Below are 8,966 nucleotides of genomic sequence, written 5' to 3'. Positions count from 1 at the left end.
TGGATCATAATACACAAACACACACACAGACACGCACACATACAGATTGACGTGGATTCGGTCCACAGACACACACTTTCTCCCTGCATGTCCCTGCCTCTCATGCAAAAATGGCAGGAGAATCCAAGGGGATAAACGTTGCCCCGTGACGGCGCTTCGGGAAAAGTGGCCTTATGGGACCTGGGTATCTTTCATGATGTCACATCCTGTTCACATCTCTGGGCAATTGAAGTGTGCATCCCCTGGACTGGTGTGGTCCTATCCCTTAATTCCTTTTGGTAGCAGCCTGTACAGTGTCAGAAGCTGGTGGTGTGTGGCCTTTAACCTGGACGCTTTTGTATACATGTTCTCTAAGAGATTAATAAAATCACCCAGTCTTATTTTGTACACAAACACACATGTGTACTTATTTAACACAAGAATAGGAATGTACATGTTCATTTTTTTTCCCTCCCATCATTGATCCAATATTTTCCAATATTCTCTTACTGGACTATCCAAAAGATAGAACATTCTTAGGTCATTTTTAAAACAAGTGTGTTCATACAAGGTTTTATAACCATGCTGTGCATATGCAGTCCGCAGTGGTGTCCTTGCAGGTAAAAGACACAAGACAAACTCATTTTAAGCTCTGGTTTTTCATCTTTTAATTTTCCCTCCTAAAAATGCATGGATTACCAATATATAAACAGAGAATGTTCAAAACAGAACACTGATTTCATCACACAGTATGTCGCATGTGTGGCATGTTACTGTAAAATGACATTTTAATGTACGTTCAAAAACATTCTCCAGTCTAAAAACCTTGTCAATTCCTCAAACTTCACTCTGGAATTTAGTCCTATAGTTTTAATATCATAACTATCTCCTGCATGTCTTCATGTTCTGCTTCATGGTGTCTACTGCAAGCGATCACTAAAGTGCATACAACCACTGGAAAGTTCATGCAACTGGCAAAGTGCTTCAGAAGTGACAGGTTTCCAGGAAAGACACATATGGCTGAAGGTCCATACAGTATTTAGCTGCATCAAGAACACGCTGCAATCATCCACAGGTTCTTAGCACTAACTGTTCAGCCTTCTCATATATTGGAGACGTGCTACTGTTGTTGTTTGTACAAATGATTCTTAAAAATGTGCTTGATCACAACCTACATTTTCTAAGGCACCACAATTAAACTAACCAGAAGGGCAAATGAAATTCTAATAGATGTCCTTTTTCATTGGGCAAGTAAATACACAGTATGCACACACATACACCACCACTTACCAAAGATTAAAACCTTTGGGTGCATCTTTACATACACTTACATTTACAGCATTTATCAGACGCCATTATCCAGAGAGACTTACAATCAGTAGTTACAGGGACAGTGCCCCCCTTGAACAATTTAAGGTTAAGTGTCTGGCTTATGGACACAATGGTAGTAAGTGGGATTTGAACGTGAGTCTTCTGGTTCATAGGCGAGTGTGTTACCCACTAGGCTACTACCACCCATGTTGATGCATCTGAGTAGTATTGGAATGAATTGCATTATATTAAAGTGTGTGTGTTAAACATTGCTGCAGGGTCCCTCGCTGTCCTCACTCTCATTCCAGACATCTCCATTTCCCTGTGTGCCACTAAATGACCTGAACACACACACACACACAAACATTTAATGATCACTTGGTAACACAATGTGTTTATAGATATAATTCTGCATTTACTTTTATTATACCCATTTCCTTCCAAACAGATGAATGCATTATGTTTAAAGATGTACATTTACAGCATTAGTCAGACGCCCTTATCCAGAGCCACTTACAATCAGTAGTTACAGGGACAGTCCCCCTCTGGAGACACTCAGAGTTAAGTGTGTTGCTCAGGGACACAATGGTAGTAAGTGGGGTTTGAACTTCAAAGGCGACTGCGTTACCCACTTGGCTACTTTAAAATTGAGAACATACTAAGGGCCTACAAATGTTGATGCAGCTTGATACACCGGTATTAATCACAAGGACAGATGCATCATTTGAAAGATTACTTACCTCCTTCCCTCCCTGTCATGCTGCATGCTGGGTCCTGGGTGTACCTGTGGCACCGCTGTTCTCTGAGATTGGTCCTTAGCAGGAGTCTCATCTGCCTGAACAAAGTATAAAATCAAGAAGAATGGGTATTTTTTGGTATGAATAAGCCCTTCACAAGTGGGGAAAAAAAATTGAGTGAAGTGATTGTCATTGTGAAACACTGCAGCACAGCACACTGTGACACATCGAAATGTGTCCTCCGCTTTTAACCATCACCCTTAGTGAGCAGTGGGCGGCCATGACAGGTGCCCGGGGAGCAGTGTGTGGGGACGGTGCTTTGCTCAGTGGCACCTTGGCGTATTGGGATTCAAACCGGCAACCTTCTGATTACGGGTCCTCTTCCTTAACCGCTAGGCCACCACTGCAAGTGCACCTGAAGGACGCAGTACCTGTCTGTAGGGCTGATCCCAGATGGGCCGGAAAGCCCTGGAAAGCTGCCGCTGCATCTTAACCGCGCCTTGCCTCGCCTCACTGGCGCCTGCCGCCAGGCACACCCGCTCCCCGCCGCCGAACTCCAGCACACGCTGGAGGTGTGTGTGAGCGGCGGGGTCCTGCGCTGCCCGTGGGATCTGCCACCTTGTGCACACCGTCCCTTCTCGGTGAGAGTGTGTTCGGGGGGCGTTGGACTGCAGGCGCGGGTGGGTGTAGGAGGGTTTGAGGAGGACCGGGATCTGGCTGTCCTCCTCTTCCTCCTCCTCGTCCTCTCGGCTCTCCTCCCCTCCTCTCCCGTGACTCTGCTGGTCAAGTGTGTCATCAGGGCTGCAGGAGGTGACGGAGGAGTAATCGAAGACGGACGTGTCCCCCAGGTCCTCCGCATCTGTTTCGAAGTCCAGCAGGTGCCTGAGCGAGGAAGATTTCAGCAATGACACACGAGACCGAGTGCAGGGCCATGCGTACTTTAACGTAAAATAACCTGTTCATATGGTAGATCTCATGGGGACACATATTCAGTGCACAGGCTGAGGTGCCCTGTCCAGGGTCAATGTCAGCCGCTGCGTTCCCTCCCGCTTCAGCACGGTGCAGGAGGAACCGGACGTCTCCCCCCTTCTCCCGACCGTCAGGTGGGGGCGCCCACGTGGCAGAGCCCCCCGCGGCGGGCACAGGGCGACATACCCGGGTACAGCGAGACAGGGTGGCGAGGTCAGGAGCGACCCTGTAGGTCGAAGGTGATTGGAGGTCAGAGGACAGTCTACGGCCGGGCGGCTATTGCTGCGACACGTCGTACTTACTGAGTGGTGGCAGGCTGTCTCTCCTCGCGGTGCTCGTGACAGATTGTGTGGTTGTGTGTGTGTGTGTGTGCGTGGCTGTTTCTGGAGATGGGAGTGTATTTGGTGAAGGCCGAGGGGCAGTCAGGGCTTGGGATTTCACACCTGGAAGAGGAATAGTGGGTCAGATTGATAAATGCTGTAAATGTAAATGTAATTATCTTTCCTCGTGGAATTGAGCTGAACTCACCTCAAGGTTGAAACCTCATTCTCCTCCAATCTGACACTCTGCTCCAGGATCATGTGAAAGCGTGAGCGGATGTGTCCCAGAAGTCTTTGTGCATCAAGGAGCAGATGGCGGTCGGGATGGTCTCCCCCAGTCCAATCCAGCAGGTTCTACAGGCCGGCCGCGCACATGCAAACACACCCAAAAACGTATGTCCTCTAATGTGAGCTCTAAACTCTAGGCTGCAGATGTGACAATCAGGGTGCCGTACCTGTATCACGCTCAGGTAGCTGTGTATTCGGGACACGGGTGAAAAGAGCAATGTGATTAGCCCCGCCCCGTCTTCTTGGCAACCCTGCAGACAGCAACATTTACATTTGCACAATTGCAATCAAATGCACCACATTACCCCCAAAATCCAAACCCAAACCCAGGAGCCAGGCCTGGTTGCACTGGCCTTGAGTCCCCATATTGCATTAAATCAGACCTGAATGTGAGTTTTTTTTTTTTACTTATTTTCCACAAATGCCATATATCTTTATATCTTTCAGTGTCTTGGTGTGTGTGGGTCTGAGAGAGCGAGATCATGTATATATAATCATGTGTTCACGTGATCAGTACATGAGCAAACTCTAACCTGTGCATTTTGTGGCTTTGTTGAAGGCTTTATTCTGCTGATCTCTGTGCTGAGGATGCCTGGCAAGGAGCTCATGTACCCAAGATAAGCTTCAGAAAAGCCAGCCTGCACAGAGAGCGATAAGCAATAAACCCAAGTCATTATAATTTAATACAATTACATCATTTTTACAACACTTGAAAAAAACTTTCATATGACCCAGAAGGCTGCAAAGTCAAATTCCACTTACTACTACTACTACTGAGAAGTAAAATGCTGTTAGTTCCACTGTGTTTTGCTCACATGTGGTTACGTGTATGGTACGTGTTTTGTAGTTTACCTCGTTGTGGCACGTGAGTTTGGCAAACACATCCCCGACCAGACACCTCCACTGGTCTGCTGCCAGTCGCTCTTCCAAAGCGTTCCTGAACACTAGATGGCACTGCAGCAGCTGCTCCACATGTTTCAGAAACACTTTGCTGAAAACAAAATGAAAATCTTACAACAAGAGCTCAACTTTTAACGGATAAATGATGACACATGATGCATTTGTTCATCTAAACTGAATAGCTGCTACTACATTTACATTTACAGCATTTATCAGACGCCCTTAACTAGAGCGACTTACAATCAGTAGTTACAGGGACAGTCCCCCCTGGAGACACTCAGGGTTAAGTGTCTTGCTCAGGGTTAACACTGGTAGTAAGTGGGATTTGAACCTGGGTCTTCTGGTTTATAGGCAAGCGTGTTAACCACTAGGCTACTACTAACCTACTACCACCGTGCTACTAACTGGCTCCACTGACTTGTTGATTTTAAATATGAAAAATGCTCGCTCACTGCTGGTCCAGCTGGTTTCGGAGCGTGGGCAGGGTTTTGTATTTGTCGTAAAGCTGACCGAGGCTGGACACATACTCCCACTCTGACTGCAGCAGCTGCACGGTCACCTGCTGCCTCTTACCTGAGGGACCACCACAGAGGGAAAAAACACACAGCACCCGCACTCAGTACATCGCCATTTGCGGATCTCGCGTCTAGTTGGTGGAAGAAAAGCACAGCTCTACCCTCCAGCGAGCAGGGGCGTGGCACCTCTGCTGGCCAGGAGCCAATCACAGTCTGCGGAACCCGCACGCACTTCGGCACGACCTGACCGTTGAGGGAGGCGTCTGGATCACAGAACAAAATGCAGACTGAAGAGAATATGTGTTTTTTTTTGTTTCGTTTTTTTTTTTTTTTAAGATTTCACATAGATTGTTACCTGAGCTTTGGCACAGTACAGCACGGAGGCCCTGTAGGTAGCAGTGGAGCAGGAGACTGGCTCTCAGAGCTGAACCGGCTGATCCGTTACACTGGCACCTCTCGACTCTATTTAAAACAGTTAAAGAGCTCGTGAGCAAAATAAGTCATTATTCAGATGCAATATGATGTAGTAAAGACTTACAGTTTTACTGATAAGCCACAGGGTGGCAACAGTCAGCAAATCTGTGCTGTAATATACTACTTTTGAACAGTTTTGCATGTTTTTTTTGCAACAAGCTCCATTGTGACATACAGCAGTTTCATCAAAACATGTCTGTTTGTTTGTTAATATGTAAATGTATATTTTTTACTGTTTTATAAAACCGGTTCTTTGATGTATACAGTTTGGTCATGACATTTAGGGGGTTTTGGCACCATAGCAGTCAGACGTATAAAAACCAAATTACATAATTTTTTTTGTCATTAATTATCAGATGATAATTAACACCTTGTTAATTATGATGATAACACCCTTCAGTGGCCAGTTATCCAGAGCTCCACAGCTACCTGTCTCTCTGTGTGACTCTTGAGCCCAGTGTTCCGGATTCGTCTGTCTCTGGCGCTTTCTTTTCATGGTCTGGTTTTATCCGGTTGCCACACAGCTGATGTATTTGATCACGCACCTCCCCAAGCTCCTCCTACCGTGAAGAGAAACTCCATATTTACGTATAAGTGTAGAGATTACATTACAATCTAAAACAAAGACAATATACCTGCTAAATACTATAAGATAATATAGTTATCTGATTACAGTTTTGCTTTTCTCACCCTTAAAGACTGCACCAGGGCCTCCAGGTGGAGGGCCCGTTTGTGGCAGCAGTTCTGGGCGTCCTGTAGCTGGTTCTGCAGATGTCTGTCCCCATGCTGGATGTGACTGAGTTCCACCAGAGCCCTGGAGAAACCAGCCTTCAGCTCCGTCACGATACCCTGCAACTGCAGTGATGGCGGAGTGACTTTGATTATTAAAATACCCATAAATTATTTGGATCCAAAATGAGCATTTAGATGCTCAGGAGAAATCATGAACATAATTTACCTTGGAGATCTCCCTCAACAGCTCTCCCTCATGGGCCTTCATGCTTGCTGTATCTGAAGAAAGGAAGAGCTGCACGGATTTCTGCAGGGGAGGCAACACACCAACAGAGACATCTGTATGCACATCTGTATGCACTCTGCAATTCCCGCTGGAGCACATTAGTCTGTTTTGCTTGCATGTTAACGACTGTGATTTATCTCATGTGGAGAAATGGGCAAATGACATAATAATGCTCATTATGCTTTAAGTGAATCCGAATGTAGTACAGATCATCACTCAAGCGCACGCTGGTTTTGGGACGGGCCATCCCAGCACAGACATTCGGAATAGACTTTTCGTAACGGATAGGCTTTTCATATCAGCACAGATCCTGTTCCTAGTGTTCTCAATGAGAGATTTCCTTCCTCTGTCATTAACTAGGTCAGGCATAATGCAACCGAGCAGACCTCACTGAAGGTATCAGCTGCAAACAAAGCAGTCAAAGCTCCATGCCGGGTTGGTGGGGAGACTCACATTTTCAAGCAGGATGTCACCGAACATGACATGAGTGAAGAGGACGGAAGAGTGGGCCTAACTTTAGCCACTGCAACAGTTGGAGTTTTGTTATTTAATGTGAGATCGGAAAGGCTAGCTATATTTATTGAGTATATTTAAATGTGTCTTGTGGTTGGACAGAATGTGAAGAAACAGTTGTGACATTATACCAAATGATGCTATTGGGGAAAGAAAAACGCCACTTTGCAAGTATTCTCTGGCACTGGTTTGTGTAATTATAACGCTTTAAGTAAAATTGTACGCTTGTCACAATGCATCCAAAAAGGGCGCCACGTGACGTCACAGACAACAAACCCACGTGACTGACAAGGTCCGCCAAATACAAACAGGGGTAAATTATTGCAGCGTTAAAACTTGACGTTGTACGATCACACCGCGATGGCGACTCCTCTACTCGCCGGAGCGGAAGCTGCCTGCGCACTTTCCCCGAACAGAAGGCTCGGGGGATGGGCCTGTTTACTCTACCTGGGCCCGGGTTGCCCTGCCAGCAGCCCCCGCGGGGGCCGCGAGGAAGCGGCGCCGCTGCCAACGCGCTCCGCCCGGCGGGAGAGGGGGCGCTGGCCAGCACCCCACCGAGGAACACACGGCATTATAAAATACAACAGATTACATCAAGCAAGCGAATAACTGACAAATGTGAGGAATATACACGTTCATTCACTTTAGACGAGAACAGAAATTAATCTGAATTCAGATAGACAATACACAGATTATTATGAATAGCAAAAATGCGATATAAATTCAAGCATAAGGACACTTACCCTGAGTCAGTGGTAAGTTTCCATCGTCAGACGAGGTCGAACGAACGAATGGAAATCTGAACAAGTCCTATTTTCTCCTGCAATCTGGCCATCCGGTCCGAGCTGCAGTCCCCAGGCCGTCCTTGCCGAGTGAAGTGTGAGCAGCAGCGGGGACCGGGGTCGGATACCTGATACCTGCAACCCGCAATAAAAGCCCGCTTTCCCGAGGCGACAGCCGGTCGCTACTGCAGGTCCCAAGCCTGCTTCCCAGCACGCTCGTCAGAGGCAAACAGTGAGAGTTAAGTCGTGGGAACTGATCTGGGGTCAGAATCTCGTTGCGCGACTCTTGCGTGTTTATATTAAAATCGTATTTGGGAAAAATACGTGTTCACCAACCTGACTGTAGTTAACACAAAATTTAATTTTAAGTAACATTGTATTCAGATAAACGTCACGTCTCATTTCATAAAAAACTATTTGTCCTTTCCCATTCAAAGCAAAATATGTAAAAAATGTATTATGTAGATTAAAGCATTAAAGTCACGTGTTTCACACACACACACACATATATGTGTGTGAGAAACACGTGACTTTAATGCTTTAATCTTCATAATTTTATTTTTATTATGTAGATTATATATATATATGTCATATTAGAAAATAAAATGAATGACTTAATGTAGGCACAGTGTATTTATTTAATGTGGAAGGGATATGCCCCAGGATATATATATATATATATATGAGATATGAACGCATTTCAGTTTTTTAATAGCGACCCTCTGCGCCCCCTGCAGGTCCTGTAGGCGCTTTATGATTCCCCCCTTGACACTTTCACTCCTCTCTATTCGTTTTTATTTTTGTCTCATTTTTTGTCTTGTTCCTGTCCCCAAAAAGACCCATCCTTCGACCCCCTTGAAATTACAGACTTCACATGTCATGAAAACACTGGAGAGACTACCCCTGAAACATTTTGCCGATTTTTCCAACCCCAAGAGCAGCTGACAGAACTAATATATTAATTTCTGCTTATTTTTACATCCAATCATCCAAGCGACTGCAATGCTTCACACGTTGGGAGATAACGTTTTAGGGGAGGGCGGGGAATTCTCGGGGCGGAAAATGTGTGACCTTTCCCTTTATGACGACATAAGGGGACACATTTCAGATCTGAGCTGTTGCTATATGAACAACGAAGCAGAATGGCCAAAGCACCCTTT

General features: G+C 45.8%; 1 protein-coding gene across 2 annotated transcripts; it reads right to left on the bottom strand.

Annotated features, from left to right (window-relative positions):
* Window positions 1–550: 550 nt before the first annotated feature.
* LOC114792493 (uncharacterized) lies at window positions 551–8,032 on the bottom strand. 2 transcript variants are annotated; one of them, XM_028984096.1, is made up of 16 exons: window positions 7,768–8,032; window positions 6,452–6,532; window positions 6,184–6,348; window positions 5,923–6,053; window positions 5,375–5,481; window positions 5,181–5,282; window positions 4,957–5,077; window positions 4,457–4,595; window positions 4,138–4,242; window positions 3,772–3,855; window positions 3,525–3,670; window positions 3,299–3,439; window positions 2,983–3,222; window positions 2,459–2,909; window positions 2,031–2,125; window positions 551–1,631 (listed from the first exon to the last, which is right to left on the bottom strand). In XM_028984096.1, exons 2-16 carry the CDS (start codon window positions 6,491–6,493, stop codon window positions 1,553–1,555), a joined length of 2,148 nt encoding a protein of 715 aa, XP_028839929.1. In that variant the 5' UTR covers window positions 6,494–6,532; window positions 7,768–8,032; the 3' UTR covers window positions 551–1,552. The 2 variants fall into 2 exon arrangements, with proteins under 2 accessions (XP_028839929.1, XP_028840763.1); XM_028984930.1 differs by having other exon boundaries at window positions 6,452–6,504.
* Window positions 8,033–8,966: the final 934 nt, after the last annotated feature.

Source organism: Denticeps clupeoides, chromosome 1 (genome assembly GCF_900700375.1).
Source record: "Denticeps clupeoides chromosome 1, fDenClu1.1, whole genome shotgun sequence".
NCBI lineage: Eukaryota > Metazoa > Chordata > Actinopteri > Clupeiformes > Denticipitidae > Denticeps > Denticeps clupeoides.
The sequence above is the reverse complement of the archived record's forward strand: the minus strand, read 5'-3'. Positions and strand labels throughout refer to the sequence as shown.